Below are 24,748 nucleotides of genomic sequence, written 5' to 3'. Positions count from 1 at the left end.
AAAATAAAAATCAATTACTCTGCAATGAACACTTCACTTTATTACAACATAAGTATTTTATTAACAGTAAACATTGACATCAGTACAGCAGCTGCATAAAAATATTTAAAATCTATTGGAAGGGTATCTGCAAATGCATATCAGCAACTTCTAAAAATGTTCAGGTAATGGTACATCTTAGTGGAAGTCTTCTTTAGTAAAACACTGGTACTTAACATTAATCTGCTATTCTACAGTGTTTATACCTCTAGAAGAAATATTCCAGGCCACAGATGTAAGAGTAAACTTTGGAGTTTTCATATTACAAACATGTGGTTCTATCACAGAGGTGCAGGTAAGGTTGGAATGAAATTTATATAAATATGCAGCCAACTTGTAAAACAGATGGTAGAGGAGTTAAACTTTGTTGAAAGCTGCAATGTCCACACTTTGTACCTGAAATAATAAAACATACCTATTTTTGACAAACCACATTTGTTTCATGCTGCAGTGTCAACACTTTGTACCAGAAAAATAAAATATTTATTTTAATAAATAACATACCACAAAACCAAACATATATCTGGATAAGCAAATGTGAATTAACTCACAGCTGATGTGAATAGCAAAAATTAGGTTGATGTTTAGAAAGATCTATACCAGAAAATAGATGCACTTGTTACCAGTACCTAGTACATTGGGAAAATACACACTTTTACAAATACTATGTACTATTATCAAATATTCAAAATGCTGTTCTTGCAACTGGATGTAAAATTTATATATATATGACCATAAACAATGAGTAACTTTTCTATTAAGGTACAATCTCTCAAAATAACACACATGCAAATCTCAAACCAATCCCTTTTCAAAATAGATTTCCTATGAAACCTGATATTCACAACTTCCAACACAGCCATTTGCAACTTATACTTGTTCAACAAACACACACACACACACAAAACAACGCTGTCCAGATGGGAGAGCAACTTCAATGGGCATCCAGGGTGACATGAAACATCATCACAAAATATGCTATACTTCAAACTTCCAATTTTCCCATTATTATTCATTTTTAGTATGTTTTAATTACCTTAGGTAATGAATAGCAACATTGAAGATTTCCGTCTTCTGGGTTGTTGTGCTGTGTAGTCTGGTCGATGTTAACCAACGTTTCAGAGGTCATACTGCCTCCGTCATCGCCCTGATGACGGAGGCAGTATGACCTCTGACACGTTGGTTAACATCGACCGGACTACACAGTGCAACAACCCAGAAGAAGAAATCTTCATCGCCCTGATGATGGAGGCAGTATGACCTCTGAAACGTTGGTTAACATCGACCAGACTACACAGCGCAACAACCCAGAAGACAGAAATCTTCATACTCTGATGACGGAGGCAGTATGACCTCTGAAACGTTGGTTAACATCGACCGGACTACACAGCGCAACAACCCAGAAGACAGAAATCTTCATCGCCCTGATGACGGAGGCAGTATGACCTCTGAAACGTTGGTTAACATCGACCAGACTACACAGCGCAACAACCCAGAAGACAGAAATCTTCATACTCTGATGACGGAGGCAGTATGACCTCTGAAACGTTGGTTAACATCGACCAGACTACACAGCGCAACAACCCAGAAGACGGAAATCTTCATACTCACTGCTGTGAGAACCTCAAGTCTTACAATAGCAACATTGTCGCTTGACACTGTAATATGAAGGCATAATGGATTAAGTCCAGACAAACAGCTATATTGAATGTAACATACCATCATTATAGAGCTGTGTCATTTGTTGGATTAACAACCACTTAACTCTGCCCACTGCTCTCCCATTGGACAGTTCCTATGAAGAATGGAATCTGCTAAGTCTACATGTGTGTATATCAACCATTTGTATCACACCAGTCCTTAATAATCGGCATGAGTTTCAGAAATGTCTGATTTGTATTCCATACTGATGCATCTAGTTGCCAGATAGAATTCATCGGCTACACTATTGTAAAGTATACTTACATAATCTTCAATTTCTTCCAGAGTTTCTTGCAACCAATCCACAGACACTTTGTCGTCTTCAACAACACAGGATATCTGAAGCTTGTGAATACTAAATGCTAATGGAACAAGCTTCGCTGCAAAGCACAACAGTCAAAATCAAAGCTCTTAATATATTAAAACTAATAATTTAAAATTACAAAGCCAGCTGCTGTTCAACCAAAACACACTATCCCAGCATAAGGCTTGAAAATTTTCTCCAACAAATGTCTCCATTACTAAACCTTCATAAAACACAGAGAGGCTATGAGGTACCAAAGCTCAGTAACCCCTTATCCAACACAACTTGCTTTATGTATCAAACAAATACAAAATTATTTTCTACATGTGGAATATTTGAAAATCCACAGGCAGCTGAACTAGTTCACACAAGGGTGAGTACAAAGATGGCTGACTTCTGGGATGTACCGTGGTGCAGTCTGGCCAAAGTCTAATGTTTCAAAGGTCCTTGCTGGCTACATCATCAGGGTAGACACCCTAATCACCTCTGGAACTTCTAACAGACTACACAGTGATACAGCCATCTCCATTTCCTTGGAGTGTACAGCTGAACTGCCTGACAATCCTAATGGTCCACTGACTTCAAACAATCCTTAAGCTTCTAAATGCTACATCATTTACAGGTATGTAATCTACAACAAAATTTAATACTGAATACAATTTCATTTATCATATGTAGTATATGTCATAAACTTTTATTATCTTCTTATTTTTCATTGTTTTTATATCATAGAACAGGTAGGGCCATGCATGTGTTTAAAAAATCTATGTATCTAATAGGAAACTTCATGTGGCTATGTTCACATACCCTCATTTAACCCATAAAGTTGTACAATGTGGATTTACCTACTGCACATTTTCAACAAACAGTGAAATCTCCATTACACAACTTGTCGTACTAGTAACAGTTAATATATAAGCACATATTTCATGCAGGATTTATAATCTATATCCATGTAAAATTTGATGATTTATATGTTATCCCCATAAAATATGAATTAAAAATTTAATGTGGCCCTGATGTTAAGAAAGAAACAAAATATATGTTACATGGTTTCTGAAGATGGTTATTTTACATTACTCAATATAAATAGAAACAATATGTGAATAGAACAATATCCCACATACAATATGATACCAGCAAGGCATATAAAATCACAAAGAATGAATGTCACACTTACAAGCACCCCATAAAAGTCCATCTGTACTAACAGCTCGTACAGCTTTCTCCATTAGTTTCATATCTGTCTCATCATCCCATGGCTTTACATCCAGAATTATGTTAGATTTTGCAATAAGGGCAGGCTCTGAAATGAAAACATTAGAGTATAGCATAGTAAATTTGAATGCATAATAAGGTGTGAGGAATGTATGTGGAACAATTACATTTGCTGTAATCTGGGTACAATTAAATTGTTAAATCTCACTGGACCGATCTAATTCGAGAGACATCAGACTCTTCAACCTCAGAGGTTCAACAACCTGCAAGAGTACTCAGATTTTGTGTCTGTGACATGCTCATAAAAGTTTTATTTGTGTTTACTTACAGATGAAGTACCTTGTAATCAGTTTTTTTAACTTCTGCCTACACACATAAAAAGCTTAACTACCCTTTGCCAACAACACACATAAATTTCAAGTTCTTTGACCAATTTTCAGTTTCCAGCAAGATGTTTAACAGAGAAAAGAAAACATCAACTTCAGGAAACTTACTTTTAGCTTTCTTGGCTGCATATGCTGCTAGCCGGGCTTCTTTCAGTTTCTTGGCATCATCACTCTCTTCCTATGTAAAAAGAGAGAGAAAAACATGGATCTTCATGATGCCATATTACAGTCAATCGTGTATCCTGTATTTCATGAATTAGAAACTTCTTACATTAAAATAGTGAGAAGAGCTACCGTTTGTCCAACCCATGTCTTGCCGTCATCCACTTTTTATGAAGAAAAAACAAGCAATTTCTTTAACCAATCCACATAACTAAGCAATTTAGAGACTGAAGTAAAGAGCATCAGTGGTTTTAGATTTTTAAAGATTTAAAGGCCAGTACAAGAGCAGTTGATTTCCTGAGGACAGGTGCCCTGGTATGTTATCTGCCTCAATGATGGTCTTGTCTGTTCCTCTTTATCATACACCCCCCAAAAATTGTACTCATCACATAACTCCAACATTTTTTCTTCCAAAATTTCATGAGTAATTTATGTGAGGATTGGAAATAACCAATCACAGAAAATACCACTCTACTTGGCCTATCTGTAAAAGTAAAATATTTTTTGTAAAAACATATGTGAAAAAGATTGCTTATGTTTCTCATGAAGAGATTTTATATATTTACTGCAATTTCTTGCTTTGTGTATTTTCATTAAGTGCTGAAGCCTTACAAATAAGTTTTCAGCAAAGAAGACCTCAAATCTGCAGGCATTTTCTTTAATTCTAGATCTCAAGTCTCATGTCTTGTCCATCATATTTCCTTGGCACAGCAGTCACATTTGCATGGCAACCAAAATCATACCAAAAGTCACATGACATGAAGCAAACTACAAAGAATGATTCTGAGCTGTGTTCCCACTTGCCCATGTTCAGATTTTGGAATCATTTCTATCCACTTCAGATTTAGACAACTTTTTGTTGATGTTTTTCATACATAACAATGGAAAGTGTAAATTATGTTACAAAATATAATTAATTTTGCCAATAAATCCTACTCATTTACACATCAGACATACCTCAGAATCTGAACCAAACAAATCTACATCGTTTTCTTCATCCACCTCCTTGGGTGTTGTGGCTGGAGCCAATGAAGCTGTTCTAACTTCTGAGCTGCTAGATGGAACTACTGGGCTGGCATTACCAGATTTTTCTTCCACAGCCTTTACCCTTAATTCTAATTTGTCAATTCTTGATTCTAATTTGATAATTATTGTTTTAAGGTCATCCACATCTGTAGAGAAATACAGAGCAAAAGTAATTGCAAGTAACTACTGTTGTACAACCCTGCATCCAAATTCCTTGAATGTACACTTTCCCATAGTTTATACTGTCTTATTTTCAGTCACATTAACTTTCTTACCATTTCAGTATGTTAAGACATCAGAATACTACACACCTCATGAGATCAGAAAACAATACAGAAGTACACATTCATTCCCTGAGAGGGAAGACACTTGAGATGTTTCAATAAAAATTCAATCTTTATAATACTGGAAAAGGCAATGTTTTATTTCATGCCTTGCATTGCACAGCTGCAGGATCAGAGTTAAAAATTATAATAAAGAATATTTGTTATCTGAACTTAGTAAAGAACATTTTGCTGGCTTAAAAAGTTAAAAGTCTACCGTCTACATATGTAACATGTCATTTTTTCATTAGTTTTTAATTTAAAAACATATCCCTTTCAAGTTTCTGTACTTCTGCCATGTGGGTAAATGTGTTTAATAAGCTGTTCTGAAATGTATTAATGGTAGAATTTTTTATAGAGGATATCCTACATGTGCCATACCACAACAAACATTCATGGGACAAGAAGAGGTGCAGTCTCAATCCAGCAATAGATGGAGGTGAGTGGTCAACTTCACTTTTTGGCTGCCTCAACCTCAAGGAAAGAACCCCCAATATCTACAGAGTAGATGACTTGAGTGGGCCCCATAGAGAAAAATTATTGACCCTGCCAAAGATAAAATGGTTATTATACAGCCTTTAGCCTGTCACCCAGCTCTACTCTACTTTACATAAAAATAGAAAATTAGCTTACACTTTTTCAGATCTGCATTTTCTTTTTCTAATGAATTTATTCTGCTAACTTCAACATTTGATGTTGTTGCTAGAGCAGCAATTCCATCCATCTGTGAACAAATATACAATATTACCACTGGGTATAGAACATTGTTATATTAACTTCTAATTCTACACTTGCTTAACCCAAAATCTTCATGATTCTAAAGTCACAATCAGAGGAAGTGGAGTTCAAGATTATGAATTCCTCTTAAAAAAATGAGTATGACTTCACATTATAATGATGAAGAAATAACATATAACACTAAGCTGCTAAGAGAATAGTTTAATTTTCCATATATAAAATATAACATGCAAAAATCATAACCACAACACAAATGAAGCACACACATCATGCACAACCCAGTTAATGAACTGAAGATTATGTTTACTCACACATTCTAATGAATTTTTAATATGCTGCCGTGCCTTGGCAACCTCTCCAGCCAAGGAGTTTTTGTTGGGAGTGTTAGGAGATCCCTACACCAAAGAGAAACACAGAAAACAGTTACAGAAGTTAACACCATTCCCTTCATTCTAACAAAGAAGATATGAGTTATGATTGTTCAACAGTAATCTAATATACTCACCATTATACATGATCTGATTATTCAGTTTGGTTTTCCATGCACATTAAAATATTTGCTTAACTTAATGAGGCTTTATAAAATCACATGGTCCTATATAAAAATATAAATCAAGCTTTCATTTTTGTTTATCATTCTGTTGTGTGTTTGTACCAGTGTTTTATGGCATTCTTTACATTCTGTAAGTGATTCCTAATATTTCTGTTATGATCGTAAAGTAGCTACCAAATGGACCTCCCAATCCTTACTCAAACTTCTGAACACTTTTCAACATTAGCAACATACTTTGGGAAGACTTTTACAATGCTCAGTTTCCTTCAATTGTTTCAATCTTTATGAAGCTAGCAAGAACTATAATTAAAATTTATATATAATGACCCATTTTTGGACACAATTTCCACTAATACAGAACCCAACTGTTGCAGTAGTCAGACACAACCTGAAGTTATTTACTATTACCATGTCTGAAATTGCTGAAATGTAAACAATATAATAATAATAATAAAAAAGGCATATGTCACCAAATTTTAGTAAAACTCTCCAAATTTAATGAAAATCCATTTGTTTCCAAGTTGTTCCATACATAGACACAATTATAATAACCACTCTATAATGAGGTGAATGCACCAGAATCTTTGGAACTTTATAATTGGTTTCCCATAGACTATAACACAGCACTCTTTACAGCCCGGCAAACATCCAGGTGACATTCAATTACTATTCACATGCCTTTACTTTCTTGTAATTAATGAGCTAGAGTTGGAACTTACATCTGATAACAATGAACTTGAAACTGAAATTCTAGTCATTTTTTAACATGACACTCTGCCACATTTCAGTACAAACATTCAACAAGCTTTATGATGCTTGATTGGAAGAACTGATTGAATTACAAGTCCTACTGTTAAGCCCTGTCCAGACTTCTTTTTTGAGGATACATTAAGAAAAGTGCCCATTCTGCCAAAATTAATCATTTAGAGCACTCATAGGAAAAGAATCACCAAAGCCAATGCAAATACTACTAAAAATATGCTAAGCCACATAAGAAAATAAAATGATAATTACTTAATATTTAATGAGTGTAAAATGCAACCCATATTAAGGTCTAGTGAAAATCACTTGTTATAAATTATCCTTGGATTATTTAACAATAAATACTTTTATAACTACATAGGTTATACAACATCAAATGGTAGAATGACTGAATGATGAACAACAAACAATATGAAAATGGCTGTGGTCTATTTTAAGTTCTATCATAGAATCTGCCTGGAGGGACAGAGGAAAACTCATCAGGAAAGTTGGTGTTTCTGATGAGATTAAAATCCAAAACTCCAGCCTCCCATATGAAGTAGCATTGGCACTTAGTGAATTATTCAGTATAGTGCAAGTCTTCAAATTGACCACTGTTAGCTTTGTGGCACATTTGACAGCAAATGGCTGACACATGGCCACTGAATTGTACAAGTCTATACATCTTCTTCATACATCTGTATATTTCAGATACCCATATTTACAATTAGCTTTATGCAATTGGCCATGATGTCACATGTTGTGGCACAACTGGGTGTAAGATATGAAGAGAGATAAATATAGGATTGGATTCCAGCATCTTATGGCTAAATTTTAACTGCAATTTTGAAGTATTAATGAACGGATAGTGATATTTGAAGGGGAAAAACCATGATATGTAACCTGTACGGTGGAATTGCAGGAAATATGGTCAAATGACCAACAAATGTTTTCACTACAACCAATGACAAATGAACAAATGTGACACGAAAATGAAAGGGCAAGACACACTGTTTCTTTATAATCTGCAAAAACACAACTTGGGAGCATAATATTTTAGGGAGGATATCCTATACCCAATAATCAGATAACTGTTTATACCGTCTTCTAATACAGAAGATTTTAACACATTTATGAAGAAAATCACCACATTCTATATGCCTCCTTGGAAACACCATTTTCATGCCTTGTCACAAAAGAGAGAATAAAATATATAGCTGGCAATATTAGTTCTGCAACAATTCACATGCATTCATATTACAAAATAAGTTATTTCAGCACATCATTAAACTGATTTATGGACATCATGTGTCATTTCACAAATATTGCAAAGAATTTGGCCTACTATTTAAGGATGTAGGCAGGACTCATAAAATACCCTCACACCACAGGTAAGAAAACCCTCTCCACACCAACGTGCTGATCAAGCAAAGACTGGTTCTACCAGACAAGATCTAACTAATGCTTACAGCACTCTAATCAACTGAACATAATTCATATATATTAGAATTTGCTTGTAAAAAAATTACAGGAGATCTGAACATTACTTCTCATTTAACTGCTTATGTTTCAAAGTCCTTTCATTTTTTTGGGGGGGGGGGGGGGGATTAATTCAGTTCTGTAATCTTCAAACAAATAAAGTAATAGTGCTGAGTCACTTTAATAATTTATATCATATTAAAATCTTTCTTATACAAAGAGGTTCATTATTATCCCAAGTTATCTCAAACACATAATTTGTCCATTTATCTAAATTTGCTTAGGTCAATGAATTTTCCTAGTTTTCTAGAAAAAAAAAGACAAGCAAATAGATCAGACCTATTTTTTGTATGTACATATATAGTTTTACATATTTGTCTTAAAAACCTATTATGCATTTCTTCTGGTAGTCTTGAAATATGTTCCCATACAGTTTATGAACAACAGTTTGGGAACAAGTGAATTCAAGCATTTTTAAAATATACAATTTCAAGTTAAGACTCCATATCACTACCAAACAATTACTACACATAACTACAGATAACATCTCAACACAACACTCATGATTAATGTAGCTTCCATAATGCATCATCATGTACTTGAATTAGAAATGATGTAACTTTCTGGATTTGACATCCAAATTGCTTTATGATGACACGTGTCAAAACCACTGTAAAAGTTACACATTAAGTCCTGAGTCCTGCTTGTACCATATTTCTAAATTAATTTTATGTCACCACAGGCAAACATAACTATCAGAGTAATTAAATAACACAAACTGGCTTACAAATGTCTTTACCTTGTTCTCATCTTTATTAACTGTCCTCCTGTCACAACCTTTCTTATCAGCCTTATTATGCTTCTCCTTAGCCTCTTTGAGCTTGAATCGCTTGTCATGTTTTGATTGTGGTGGTGGGAGCTGTGAATTGGTGGTGCCTGTTAGAATAATTTCCTTTACCATACAAGATGGTGAGGCCCGAAGGTCTGGTAAGTCCTTTCTGTTCACTGCCGGAGGAGGCGGTGGTGGAGGAATATCATCATCCAGCAATGGTGATGGTAATTGCTTCTTAGGAGGGGAAACAACTCTAACAGGTTTAGAAGCTGGCTTCATCTGTGACTTAACTACAGCAAGAGGTTGCAGTGTCTTACGGTTATTTGAAATACCATTCTTTATCCCAAGCAGCTTGTAAAGAATAACATGGATACTTAATTAAACATCAAGTAATTATGGGCATATATTGGTCAGAATATATCTAATTCATGTTACAAGATAGAATACAAGATTAAATATATGTCTTTAAATATCAATCTTGTATGCTGAACAATCTTACATTCAAAGGGCTGTCTTCACCAAGTAGAAGTTGATATCAAATGCGTAATGTATGCTTGTCCACAAACAACAACACATAGGCCAAATTTCCAACATGCTTACTTATGTCTTACCTTTGCCAAGTTTTCAAAGTACTGCCGTTCTGCTTCATTGTATCTGCCTTTATCAAACCAGATTTTTTCATGAACAAGTGGAGAAGTCATAATGGAACTGGTTGCAATCTGTAAAAGTTATACAATATAAATACAAGATGCAGACATAACCTTTATGTGTTAAAAGTTAATCTCAGCAAATATCAAAAAGTTTAATATTCTGAGATTACATTATTCAATAAATCATGAGATAAAAATATTTAAGCCAGCACTAAAATAGTATCTATTGTCCCATGCTTTCTACACAGTAGAATAATTTACTTTAAACAATAATTCCCAACTATTACAAATATGTATAATAATGGTGAATATTTCTTGATGTAATTACTTTTCTGTAATACTGTATTATATCAGATGTCTGTAAGCAGCTGTTAAAACTATGTATTTTATTTATTGTATTGCACATGTATTATGACATATTCTACCTACATCCTATCTGTAAACAGCTGTTAAAGCCATGTACGGTATATAATATACTGCATTATATATGTTATTATAACATATTATACATCCTTGGCTCAGGCCTACTAAGGATCTATGGAATGTAAATAAATTCCATTCTTTTCTACAAATTTGTTGGTTTCTTCTCAAGATTACTCGTTAAGTTAAATTATTATACAGGGAATACACAAAAGAATGGTACGGTTTCATTTTTGGACATGTTGGAAAGCTGATTGTTACCCCAACTGAATACCAATTATGACGATTACATTCTACAACTGGACGGAGCTTCCCCCCCCCCCCCCCATTTTCACAGGAATGTACGAGTGCTTCTCAATTGTTTTTCCACAGCGCTGGATCGGACGTGCTGCTGCAAATGGAGACAACAACCTTCTCCCTTGGCCACCCCGTTCGCCAGATCTTACACCGTGCGATTTCTTTCTTTGGGGGTTCGTTAAAGACAGCGTTTATGTACCACCATTGCCCTCGTCCATACATGAACTTCGTGATCGGATAACGCATGCATTGCAGGCCATTACAGCGGACATGATACACGGGGTCTGGGATGAGTTTGATTACCGTGTGGATGTGTGTCGTGTGACCCAGGAAGCACACATTGAAGGATAATAATTAACGCATGAGAAATTTGCCGCCGCTGACGGTGTATGTTGTGCCCGTGTAAGGTGAGAAATAAATTTTTTATTAACTTTTGAAACCGCACCATTCTTTTGTGTATACCCTGTATATTAATAAGTCATATATAAACCCTAACACTTTTGCAGAGAACTGAGAACATTATTACTCAACCATCCAAGGCAGTGGGAATAACTGTTTCAGAGGACGACCTCATGAACATGTATCAATACATACAAAATTTGATCTTAAAACAGTACATCAAAAATAATCTGTATCTCATAGCCTTCCTGTTCTAGTTCTGCTACATAACATATTTGCTATGTCAATGCTTAACTGCATTAATTATCAAATACAAATCACTAACCTTTACTTTCCTGTCATTTTACACGAGTTTAAACACGTTGCGTTACAGGAAGGTTGGCAACATCAGACACATGTTTCAGCATATGATTGTGATGTCCAACTTAAATATTAGTGTTAACATTTAAATTCTATTTGCAGTAACACTTCACATCATAGATCACATTACGAATATAGAACTGGTTAAAATATAAAGTAGAACAATCACGTACCTTTCTCAAATTCCCAACAACCGGCGTTCTTTACCTTTACTACACCGAGCGAGATCGATGTGGAAGATGTGTAGAAATGGATGAGGAAGATCAGATTTAAAGTCAATGAACTTGAAGTTTGAAATGCTAATGTGTGTTAAATAAAGTATTTTATTGATATGTACGATTAATAAAATGATTATGATTTGCAAATTAAAAATTACCTCATACGAAATTAAAATTATTTGTGAAAAGAAACTTGCGTATGTACTCAATCGGTGTTGCCTTCATGAGCGGCAATTTTAAAACATCCGCATATGTCAAAAGATATATCTGAAATTATGTTGAATAAAATTTCCGTTACTTATATCAGTTGAAATAATAAGTAGTAAATAAACATTGCTGCCAGTCACTTAATCTTGTTATGTTCTGGACTACAGTACCATTATGTTATTTCTATTTGGGTTCCCATACTAGGTGCAGTTCAAGGGTACTCTAGTAAAACAAGCCAGGTGTTAGATGATAATTGCATCTACTTGGATGCGATTGAAACCAAATACTGCTGCATAGTTGTTAGCATTCCTGGGTTGTGTTTTTGAAAGTTAAGTTTATTGTTTAACAGCAAACTAGTAGTTTCTAAGATATTTTACAATTTGCACATTCTAATTAGTGTTATGTTACATGTATTTAAATATGCACAAAAAAGCTATTTTATAACTAGCACAATTTTGTCTGGTATTATATTTTAACAGTTAAATAGTTTACTGAACATTACTACATCCTTGCACTGAAGTCTCAAGCAGGTGTGCTGCCTATTTCTTAACAAGGGGCTTGTACCAGCAAGCCACATTTTCTATTTCATTTTTGGGCAATTTTAACCTACTCCAACCTTGTATTACCACTTTTGCCTTACCTACCAGCCTTTAATAACTTAGCCTAACCCACCCAAACTGAATCTGAGGTCATTGTACTATCTTCATATTCATCCATGAAGATTGAAAAGAACCAAAAAAGCTCTGTTACAATAACTGGTACTCTGGCCAAGATTGAATGTACCTCCAGAATACAAGTATTATTTCTACACCAATTTGCAGCCAGAAGACAGTGGGTCAATCTCTTCTGGCTAGAAGTTTTAAAAAGAAAGAAATAAAACATGTCATGCCTTAAATTTATTTACTATACTTCAATTTTCTTTGCAAAATATTAACAATTTGTTAAAAACACTGTACTGCATACATTCTAAAGTGTCACCACAAACTGTTGCATGGCTGGTATTATAGAAGTGAAGTTCATCACAGTAGAATGACTGGTTTGGTGCTTCACATTTGGTTCAACTGGAAATTACAAACAAATTCAGCTTAGGAAATGAATTTCATTTGTACTAAGTGGATTGAACTACAGAAAGCACTTTTCATGGAGTTCTCAAAGATGCATAAAGTACTAGGAAATTATGCATTACACATAATTAATGTAACTTATTTCAAATAAAATATGCAAAGGACATGCTGATGCTCTCCTTCCTGGGATGTTCTCTGTTAGCTACCAGCATACCCTTGGTAGAATATAAAGGGGCATGCATCATGAGAACATAACACATGTAGTAACTTTTATTTGAAACATTATTTAAGATGAAGTACAGGAAAAAATTATTTATGACCAAAGTGTCAATATAGCCTGACATACTATGTACCAATAGATCTGCACAGACACAAGAGTATGCAAAATTTAAATAAACATATTTGAAGAATATGTGTAATGCAACATGAAGTTCGCCATTCCGCTTGTTTATTAAATTGTCAATTTGGAGTTTGCTTTCCAGTCTTGCTTTTAAATTATCAACCTGCAGTTTGCCTTTTCACTCTTATTTTTAATTATCAAGTACCATGTTAAGATGACGCAATTACTATGACTTTTACATGTTGTTGAGGCTTATAATTCCATCCCAACCTCTGAACTCACAGAACTCAGATGGCAGGATTTTCATCTTTCACTTGATGATAGAATCAATTATTAGGTTATTTCAAGATGGTTTTAATTGCAGAGGTTACATAGCACCAAATCAGATGGGAAGACAGTCATGAACATTAACTAGGTAAGAATCTGGTAGCAGACTCCAAGACCTGTTTCAAGGTACAATACCTAAGAAACCTGTAAAGCTGATATTCAAACTGGGTACCACAAGAATACAAGTCTAGAAATTACTAGTATACAAATCTAGCCAGTTCTGATGATAAAATGATGGCCTGCAGAGACCTACAGCTTTATATGAAATCTGAATCTTGTTCTGTGCTGGTACACCCTACATTACCAAAAATTTGACTGTCAGTTTTGGGAAATGAATTGAACATCAAGCCTATGTCTTATTGTTAAAGAGCAGAATGTCAGAATAAATTTCATACCAAATCATCTGCATCCATATCATCATCAAAAGCTGCTTCCAGTTCTTTGGATTCTTCATATTCCAGAAACTTTCTAGCATCATCATCAGTAACAGAACTCTCGGCACTTTCTTGTGAGGAGATGAGACCAAGCTTGGCTATGCGATATGATAAACTGCATCAGTATGTCTGACTGGTTATACTGCACACATTGCATAACTGATCCAGTCAGTGGTATATGAAAGCATGGCTCCTTCTGGCAATATGCACTGGCATGCTGTTTATGCACGTTCACAACTAAGAATTTCAAAAATGTACCTACTAGTTTTGTCGTGTCTGTCTACATGTTACAACCCAAAAACCACTGAATGCAATTTCCTGAATTGTGATACTGGTAAATGTTATTAAACAGCAAACATTAAAATGTTGTTTCAAATCCGACATAAAAACTGGACACAAATGTGTAGACCAGTGGTCCCCAATCTTTTTGTGCCTATGGGCACATTTGAGAGTTTATGAGATCGTGGCGGGCACCAATCAATTAACAAAGCCAAATTTTCTTTTCTCTGGACAAATAATACACAAAACAACACAACTTTTAATGATACAAGAAACCATGCAATCAAAAATACATAGTTTTATAAGTACAATTATTATTACTCAAGTGGAAAGTTAGTGTGATGTTTGGCACTGCATTTCATCAGCCAGTTTTTCAAATTTGGTAGTGTAGGACGATGTTGCTGCTCGCAAACAATCGTCAAGATGGGCATCAGTAAGTCGAGATCTGTGCTTTGATCTTATAATGTTTGTGGTTGAACGGCCTTCATTATTCAGTATAACCTTTTTCGTAACAATGCGGGCACCCAAAAGAACCATGGCGCCTGCGGGCACCGCGTTGGGGACCACTGGTGTAGACCTTCATGTGTTTGTGAATGTGGACACGATTGGGTAGCGAATTCCAAAGCTAGCTGTACAATCACACGTGGAAATAATTCTTGATGACATCATCACCTAGCCAGACACTCCTCACCTCACTTTCACACCAAGGTCTGTGACCCCATGACATCACTGGTGCCATTTGCAAAGATCAAATTATGGCAGACACACCTGAATTGTTATGCTATGTGTACATTCTTAAACTTTTGTTATAAAAAGAAAAATATTAAATTAAAAATATAATAATTATAAATTTGTTGCGAAGAGAAGTGAATAAATGAACTTCAGAAATTGTACAGCAGCCACGCTGGTGGCTTTCCAGGATAAAATCAAATATTTTAAAGGTTAATTTCAGATAACTATGAGTTTCTACTATCTAGCCACAATCATGGACAGGTAAAAAATCATATTTTTTAAGTCTGAAAATAATAATACTTACCTTTAACCAGAATGTCCCAGAATGCCCTTTTGTCCCTTTCAAAGAGGCTGTCCCTGAACTGTACAACCCAGTCATTGTATAATGAGGGATCCTTAATTATACAGGTCTCCCTTAGTGTCTGAAGAGCCATCTCAGCTTTAACAAAGTTGTCGGCACCAAAGGAATAAATCACTAGATTAAGTATTACCTTCTGCATTTGACTGCAAACTGTAAAGAGAATGCACAACTATTTATATCATTTGCAAGTAGTTTCCAAATTGTTTTGTACTCCAAACAATTTAATCTCTTTTGTGAATCCTCTCCCACTTCATCCTTCCACACAGCCCTCAGTCTCCCCAATGGTCTGTATATTCAATGTCTTCATTTCCTGTTCAGATCATAGAAAGGATTTAATTCAGTTTCTTCAGTTATGTTGTCTAAAAAAATGAAAATCTCTAAATATGTGACTATGTACCCTTATTGAAGTCTTCTCCCCTCTCTAGAAGGGCTTTGAAGTCCTGAATAGGCCTCACTGTTCCCACTTCTACCACTGTAGCCTCAACGAGGGATGCCATTGTAACATCTTTCAAATCCACATTGGATGGTGCTTCATCAGATTCATCTTTTGCATTTCTGAAAAAATAAATAAAGTAAAAAGAAATTCTGGAAAGATCTCATGATGCCCGATTTTCTTCTGGTGAGGCTAGCAGAAACTACAAATTAATATGTGAGATTTGAAGTTATCACAGTAGTGTAAATTTGGATTGTGGTCTTCCACTTTATTATGACATGCAATTTTAGGTGGTTACCAACTTTTTGGAGAAACTTATTCCCTCTGTTAAATTTTCCTGATATAAACTCAAAACTTCACACTATCACTATATTTGTAGTTTTTATCGTCGTCTCATACAAAATTGATATGCATGTTTATGGTCAATGTCCACAGAATATTCTGCATGTTTGGTTCCAAAGGTTCATTAGTTACTGCAATAAACCTGAAAGCTAAACATATACATTGCATGGTGGCCATGTTGTTTTTCATTTTTTTTAAGACATCTCCCTGTCACTCCTGCTGAAGAAGTAGGAATGACTGCCGTGATGGCATACAAAGTTTCACAAAACTATATAACTTGTTCAAAAGTCATTAGGGGAGGAATGTAAACGAAGACATAATTATACCACTGGCCTATTTTACTTTATCAGTGAGAAAAGCAGGATAATGAAATAAAACATTTTGATTACTGAAGTACTACCCAAAACATGATCATGTACAGTCTTGTGTGATGTGAAGCTTTCATGGCTGATGTCATTAATAAAAAACTCTGCAGAGACCAGGTGATCCAGCTGCTGGCCCAAGAAGATTTTATTAATGTAGTCTTGTTTGAGACTCAAACAGAGCTTCAGAACAGGAGTCTGATGCAGTACCACTTTAAGAAGCAGAAGGGACCAAAACATGGGCTCCAAAATCTTATGGAGCCTCAAATTTTCAACACTTCTGAAGTGTACTGGATGGTTTAGGGGTATTACACTGAATTTCAGTGGCAACATTCACATCCCACAAGGTAACATTTTGTATTACATCACTGAAAACCAATACTTTTTGAATACTTCAGCTGCTGATTTGTGATTCATCTTTGATTTGACTTCGTTCAGCTGGAACTGCTTTTTTATTTCTTCCACTGCCACCTTATATGAAGCCTTGTTTTCATGTGGTGATTTCAACAGATTTATCACATAATCATTGACAGGTGGTATTTCTGCATCTGGATTCATGGCTCTGTATGCAAGACTGTGGTACACATGCTGATGGTAAGGATTCACCACGCTCTTTGACTTGAAAGCCTCAGACACTTCGCCATATTCATTTCTGAAACAAAGATGGAGCAACAAGGTATTTCTAACTGTATTATTTATTACTATTATTTTTTCATTATTCTCACAATCTATTTTTTGTTCCCAGAGACTTAACTTTTATGATATGGATATAGCAGATTTAAAGTCTGTGTATTCTATGAAGGTAAGTGAGAATTCAATTAGTTAAGCATTTCATTGCATCATCATAAAAAAGTTACTAGATCCTGTTATTAACATACTTCCTGTATTCCTATGCACAACCAGCTGTATCACTTGTAAACACGGATGCTTCATCAACAAAGGTTAATGATCCATACAAACTATATCTACAGTAAGTTCTACAAGTATCAGACACCTAAAAAATAAGATCTGATAGGATACCAAAACAATTTTACTTACTTACACACAGGCAGAAATTTAGAAGGGCATTCAGAAAGAGGGGCAGATTCTGCTTTTTAATACCTGTAACAGCCAACTAGGTCTAATGCTTGGAATGATGTACATGAGACAGGTAACTCTGTAGAAATATAAAGTGAAAATTCAACATGAATAGTATAAAAATTCATTACTGGACATGATTCTAACCAACTTCATTATTGGTGAATAACAATAAAATCCAAAAGTTTTTAAAGAAATGTACAAACTTGACAGCTTGTAGATCCATGATGTCTATCAAAGCATCTACTGAGTCTAGCTGCTCCTTTGTTGGTTTGTTGGTGTCTGAAACAATGGGTGGGAACACAAATTCTCTCATGTCTTCTGAATAAGGTAGTTCTATAAATACCAGACACTGAAACAGAAAGAAAATGTTATTCTCCTGCTTACCCTTTTCTGTTTCATAAAATACTTCATCAAATGGAAAGGTCATATAGCATCCAATGGTAGGACAGTTGTAAATAACGAATTATGAAGATTACAGAAGGAAGCAGTAGCGACCCTTTTAAGATACAATCCCAACATCTGCCAGAAAGAATGGAAAAAAATAAAAAAAATAAACAGGACTGGAAAAGTACACACAAGAGGCACATATGGCAGAAAGAATGGAGAAGAACTCTACAATTTATGTTTTCTTATAAAACAAAATACAAAATTAATTTTCTTTCCATTCTTAAGCAATGGCACTATAATGCACTAGACTGATTTATAAATATTTGAACCAAGCTGCAGTTCAGTCGCATTGCATTGAACATGGAAATAGAAACGTTCTCTGAAATATTGGAAAATCAGCACATAAAAGCAAGTTAACCAAGAACATAAATAAGATAACCTACAAACTGATGTGAAAGCCTGAAGAAATCTAAAATCTAAAGCAACCAGCACTATCAATGAAATTAAAACTTAGAGAAAACATACCTCATATTCAGATGCTATTCTTGGGAATAGAGCACCAAGGACAGGCTTTGTATTGATCCGATATACTTTTCTTGCTATGGCAACCAACTTTTCTTCGTCCAAGGCATGTATCAGGGAGGAAAGGGCAACTTCTGCTGACTGTGAAAGACAAATGAAGAAATACAGACAGCATGAATAGGAAGAACATTGGCCAATGAAACTGGTTCAATGGCAGCATTACATATTAGATATGTCATTATTTACACCACATCATGGCCAATGACATCAGCAGGGCTATTAAAGGAATACAAAATGCAACAATTATATCAAACGCATAAAGTTTGTGTATACTTCCTAAAAATTGATATCTATGAAATGGTGATATCGGGGAAGATCAATGCTTGTGTACTATTTCATAAGGAGTCACAAACCAAGACCAACAAGTGTCGTCATATTCTGTGACAGTGATGCAACATCAGTTTGTTGACTCAACATGGATTGGCCCTTCGGGAAAGGGATAACTTTACCTTTACTACTAGATGAATCAAAAAGATTTTCGTAGTCATACTTTGAAACCAGATCAGCATACAGAAATATTCAAAGGTAAAGTTAGCATACTTACACTGTCGCCTCTCTGAGCTGTGATATACAGGATACCTCTCCCCATAAACAGATGTCTCGGAACGTTTCTCAACTTTGTAAAGCCCAAAACACTGAAACATTTGTCTCCAGAATTATAGCTCATCATGGCTTTGTCAACATCTACAAAAAAGATTACAAGTTGATGATTTTCTAAATTTAAACATCTGGAAACAACAAAGCAAAAGAAAAAAGTAAAACTGTCCCACTATATACCATGTAGGCTTGGGGGGACAGAATGTTAGCTCCTACTCATTCTTAATCTTGGCACTAGGTGGAGGTGAGTGGATGGCATCATGCCCTGGCTGCGCTCTACCCCCAGGAAAGGACCCAGGTACCTATTGGATAGAAGGCTGGGTGGGCTCCAGAGTCGGTCTGGACGCAGAGGAAAAATCCTTTGCCCCCATAGGGGATCAAACCTTGGTCATCCAGTCCATAGCCAGTCACTATATTGACTAAGCTACCCCAGCATTTACAAATCATGTATGATATAAAATTTGAAAATACCTGAGAAAGGCACCAGGGTGGTACCAAAGCTGAACCCTTCTATTACATCATCCCTATCAATAACAGTCTGATTCTCATCTTGTCTGATGTACGACGTTTCAGACTCTACACGAGCTCCTTCCTCTAATGATGAAGAAGTTTTCCAAGAAGGTAATGTAGCTGGAGTTATCTGTTTGTACAGAAGTTTCCACCCATTTACTACAAATGGACAACAGTACAGAAGAGTCTACAGCTTTTATATTGTTATATAAAACAATAATCAACTGGATAAGCGGACAAACCTTTCGATAACCTGACACAGCTATTCTGATGTCTGGCCCAATGTCCATTACAACATTCCATGGTGTGGGACGAATATTCCTCTTTTGGAAGTACATTAATTGAGGTACAGCATCAGAAAAACTACAGATGACACCATCAGTCTAAATTGGTTGAAAATAAATCTGTTTGTAGTGAGCAAACAAACATACAAAACAGACAATGATGAAAAATGTTCACAGCTCTACTAGTATCAGAATTTCAAAAGATGCACAAACACAGCAACAGGAAAGAAAATTATGCTTTATTACTTGTATCTCCAATGGAATTTAAGAAACGAGAGGAAATAAAAGAAACGACAGGAAATAAAAGAAACGACAGAAAATAAGACACAGAAAGAAGGAATTAAGTACACGGACAAAACATAAATGAGAATGATACAAAAAAGTAGATGGATAGAGAGCAGAAAGAAATGAGGGAGAAAAGTACAGAAAAGAAGAGGGCTAACAAATAATAAAAGTATGTAGAAAAATGCCAAAAAGATCACTCATACTAATTTCTTGCAATATTCTATAAAAAAGAAGGTTAGTACCCAAGAGCCACCCACAATCAGTTTCAGAAAATTACAATTCAACAAAATAGAAAGTGAAAGGTGTACTCAAAATCAACGTATGTTTCTTCACTCATTACACACCCCATTACTACATGTAATATTTACAAAATTACCTCTCTAAGTACGTGATATAAGAGTGATTCTCCAACTAACTGTTGTTTAGTTTTAGATTTCTCAGCATCAATACCATTTGTCCAGCATTTTGTTCCATCATCATCATCCATGGTTTCTTGTTTGATGCTCAGGTTTACATCGGGTCCTCTGTAGACATATAGCAAAGGGTGTGGCATTTTTAACATAAAGAGTGTTGGATTTCTCAGACAAACTATAAAAACAGGTTTGAACTCACAAGCATCCTACTGCACATCCCCATCAGCCATTTTGTGTACTTGTTCATGATCTTCTCTCCCAGCACAAGTTAGGTTACCAGCTTCTCCTGATTATAATTTTCAGCATTTTACACACAAGAAGGAAGTATGGTAGTGAAATTTAATTTACTTATAGAAGGGCTTAATCAAGAACCTTCAGGAGCAATGGTACTCAGAAGCTACTAAGAATGTCTTTTGCGTCAGAAGTTACATTTTCAGCAACAATGTGTAAATGACATAGTTATAACTTTTAAATAAAACATTAATGTGCCAATTAGTAACAGTTAAAGATAGTGCGTGGGTAGAGTGATGAAGAAGGGGATATTAAAAATTATGGCAAGATCAAAGAGGCAGTTTCCTAATTTCTTTAAAAAATGTGACTTAAATTGTATATAAATGCACTGAAGAAGGGACACTTACATTGCTATCAAATTTACTTCTTCACTCTTCACAGCTTTAATAATAGTGTCTACTTGATCTTCAGATACGGTGGTGTCAAGGTTGGATAGCAGCACCACTTTTCTCTCAGAAAATTTCTTTCCTCTGAAAATAGTTTATTCTTGGGTTACTTGACAGTTACTGAAGACATTATACAGCACAAGAGTAGGTGGGAATATGATCATGAAATTTGACTAAAGATATGGAAGTAATCATCTGCATTTCGCTAAAGAAAACGAGTAAAACTACAAGTCAGGATAGCCACACCCAAAAGCAGAGAATCAAAATACAAACATTGTGTATAAAATTCTACAGCACTATAGCAACACCAAAATGCTTTATTCCCCAAAAATGTTCAAAAATTTATAAAACAAATCACCTACTTGCTAACATCACTTTATCTGAGGATCATGGTCTTCTAGAATATGACACTATGTAATCTTGTAAGTGGTTACCACCATTTGGGGGAAACACGACAGCCTACATCTTCAGGGTATAATGCACAATGAAAACCAAAAATCTCATCACTTGTATATATTTATGACTTTATATTTGCAAGAAGATGTGAAATGGACTAAAGTAACTCAAGACAGTGTTCAGTGATGAGATCTTGGTGACTGTCCTTCAGATTGGTTAACACATATATGCCACAAAATATGTTGCGTGCACATTCACCCTGAAGATGGCAACTGTAATATTTGCTAAAATGTTGAATAATACTCAACACTCAACGTGGCTCATCCCCAAAAGAGAAATCCAACAATGAATGCCTAAATACAAGAATGTTATGATTGATGGATTCTGTAATTATGCTGTCTCATTGCCAGAGATTATAAATTATGGAATGAGATGGCAGGTATTACTATTAGTATTACTGTAATGACAACAAACAACAACAATCATCATTGTGGTTTTTGTTGCTGTTAATAATTATTATAATAATATATAACATACACAGTTTCCTCTTTTAAAAAGTCTACTGCAACAACAATTGCATCAATCCAATCAGCATCCACCACGGTCTCTTTCAAGTCCTCTACAAACTGTACCATTTCCCAAGATGGCAAGCCCAGTGAATGGGCAACACTGATGTTTTTATAATTCAAGTTGTTATTTGTTTCTTCAGAACCCAGAAGTATCAATGCTACTTCATCCTTCAAATTGGCAAAAATCTGAAACATTGCATCCAGTTCTACAGATGAAGACTAATTCTACTTACACCTAAAATTAAACCACACAGATTTAGATAGACTCCAAACCATATTTGCTAGGATTCATTCTGTCTCTCCACGTTCTTCAAAACGATGGTTCTTGTACATCTTCAGTGTTACCCTAACATATTAATTCTACATGACACGATATATATCTGATGCTTACACATTCACTTTCTCTTACAAGAATCAAAAACAGAGCCTTGCTCATTACAAAATCTTACCTTTCTCTTCAGTATCATAGACACACACTGTCTAGCATTTTCTAAAAATCCCATCTTCTTATCTTTTACAACACTTGAGATTGAATGTCCAACATCCACAATTATAACAATGGCTTCCTACAACATTAAATGCAGTTACTTATATTAGGAATGTAGTTTAGATTTAATATACTTTGTACTTCCTCAATGTGTTTAACTCAAGCATAGATGGGCATCAAATCCTACTCGTCAAAATTATTTTCTTGCTTGCAACTGTAAACATTACTTTATTCTTGGAAATAACATATTACTTTTGTGCAGATTCGATGTTAACTTTATTAGTAATGTTTATATTCTATTGTCAAAGAAAATTATATATTTTTAACTCAAACTGAAAGCTAAATGAAAACTTTTCCATGACAGCCATATTACTGTTTTACATTCTGCACAAAATTATTTTAACAAATGTTTCTTGCCATTCAAAGATCTATAACCATACATAATTTTAAAACACCAAATTAACCCTTTAAAGCTGAGTGGTAACTATATGTACCAAATACTTTAACAGTAACTCTGCATTGTATATTTGTAGGTTTAATATAAGATTTTCTTTGTGGTATGTACTGAATTCTTAATATTATTTAGATGTGTGTCAGCTTCAAAGGGTTAAGTGATGCTTCACTTCACAAGTCTGTGTATTCATCATGTTATTAATAAGTAAAGTAAAGTAAAGTAAAGTAAAGTAAAAGTAAAGTTTGTCCACTATACACCATGTAGGCATTTGGGGTGAGTGGAGGTATAGCTTCTCTCTTCCTTGACCTCAGCACTAGATTGGGGTGAGTGGTCAGCATCACGCCCCGGCCGGCTTTATCCCCGGGAAAGGACCCCGGTACCCATTGTAGAGGAGGCTGGGTGGGCCCCAGAGCCGGTCTGGATGCAGAGGCTAGAGGAAAAATCCTCTGCCCCCGTTGGGGATCGAACTCCGGTCGTCCAGCCCATAGCTAGTCACTATACTGACTGAGCTATCCCGGCTCATTATTAATAAGTAAGGAAATAAAAATTACAAGGCAATGACACACAGTTCATACCAAATAACACGAAAATTAGTCAAATGAGATATAGAGAGAGACAACGTGGTGATATCACAAAAATAAAAGTAGGCTTAAAATCATTGCAGATAGTGGTATAACAGCACTCCTGAAGTGTATTCCGGGCATTAGCTATTCCACAATAAATTTTGTTAGGTTTCATCAATCCCCTCAACAAGTTAAATGCAGGGACAGTACCTTAAATTAGGCTTATGTTATAACGTCTGAAATGTTTAACTGTCAAAGACTGGGCTCATACAGGAGGAGAAAGAAAAAATATACTTTGGTATTAGCATGTTGACCTAGGGCAAGTGAGCTATGTAGTTCATTGGTGGCAAATCTGCAGTTTTTCAAGTAACAGTATCAGACCCTCTTAACCGCGGGCGGAGATAAAAAAGTTTTTCCACACTGATGTTCGGTTAGATAATGAAATGAAACGTATTATAACATGTTCACATTTACATATATCTTAAGACAAACAAAATAACATATCACATATGCAAATCGCAAACCTTTTGACTTCTTGCCATGTTGCTGTACGATATAATAAAGCAAATGCATTCGATTCCTTCAACTCAGATAGTACAACTGATTTTAACGTGCACACAATAATCTCAACCTTCCGGTCAAACTCCTTTTACATCGATACGGCTTTCCACTAACTTGTGAACTGCTACAGTATGTATGAAATGTCATGTGCAAATTTTTCTGCCAATGGAATTAGG

The 24,748-nt window shown here is 35.2% G+C and overlaps 2 protein-coding genes across 8 annotated transcripts; both read right to left on the bottom strand.

Moving 5' to 3' along the window:
* Positions 1–18: 18 nt before the first annotated feature.
* On the bottom strand, positions 19–11,910 carry LOC110835374 (putative elongation factor 1-delta). Of its 6 annotated transcripts, none has more exons than XM_087351892.1 (10): positions 11,802–11,910; positions 10,114–10,221; positions 9,470–9,853; positions 6,209–6,292; positions 5,793–5,883; positions 4,768–4,982; positions 3,757–3,826; positions 3,225–3,350; positions 2,005–2,120; positions 19–435 (listed from the first exon to the last, which is right to left on the bottom strand). In XM_087351892.1, exons 2-10 carry the CDS (start codon positions 10,201–10,203, stop codon positions 397–399), a joined length of 1,215 nt encoding a protein of 404 aa, XP_087208018.1. In that variant the 5' UTR covers positions 10,204–10,221; positions 11,802–11,910; the 3' UTR covers positions 19–396. The 6 variants fall into 6 exon arrangements, with proteins under 6 accessions (XP_087208018.1, XP_021931213.1, XP_087208019.1 ...); XM_022075521.2 differs by having other exon boundaries at positions 9,470–9,589; XM_087351893.1 differs by lacking the exon at positions 11,802–11,910 and adding an exon at positions 11,594–11,701.
* A 1,029-nt stretch (positions 11,911–12,939) lies between these two features.
* EndoGI (Endonuclease G inhibitor) lies at positions 12,940–24,676 on the bottom strand. Of its 2 annotated transcripts, XM_022075502.2 has the most exons (15): positions 24,536–24,676; positions 22,957–23,073; positions 22,476–22,693; positions 21,504–21,626; positions 20,829–20,976; positions 20,126–20,266; positions 19,845–20,013; positions 19,321–19,460; positions 18,720–18,857; positions 18,011–18,156; positions 17,110–17,379; positions 15,988–16,145; positions 15,534–15,740; positions 14,180–14,316; positions 12,940–13,114 (listed from the first exon to the last, which is right to left on the bottom strand). In XM_022075502.2, exons 1-15 carry the CDS (start codon positions 24,551–24,553, stop codon positions 13,100–13,102), a joined length of 2,145 nt encoding a protein of 714 aa, XP_021931194.1. In that variant the 5' UTR covers positions 24,554–24,676; the 3' UTR covers positions 12,940–13,099. The 2 variants fall into 2 exon arrangements, with proteins under 2 accessions (XP_021931194.1, XP_087208006.1); XM_087351880.1 differs by lacking the exon at positions 22,957–23,073 and having other exon boundaries at positions 24,536–24,668.
* Between the last annotated feature and the right edge of the window lie 72 nt (positions 24,677–24,748).

The sequence above is a fragment of the Zootermopsis nevadensis genome, unplaced genomic scaffold (genome assembly GCF_977971745.1).
Source record: "Zootermopsis nevadensis isolate Lab colony 2312 unplaced genomic scaffold, Znev_1.0 Znev_ptg000020l, whole genome shotgun sequence".
Lineage (NCBI taxonomy): Eukaryota > Metazoa > Arthropoda > Insecta > Blattodea > Termopsidae > Zootermopsis > Zootermopsis nevadensis.
This window is presented reverse-complemented; position numbering and strand designations above follow the sequence as displayed.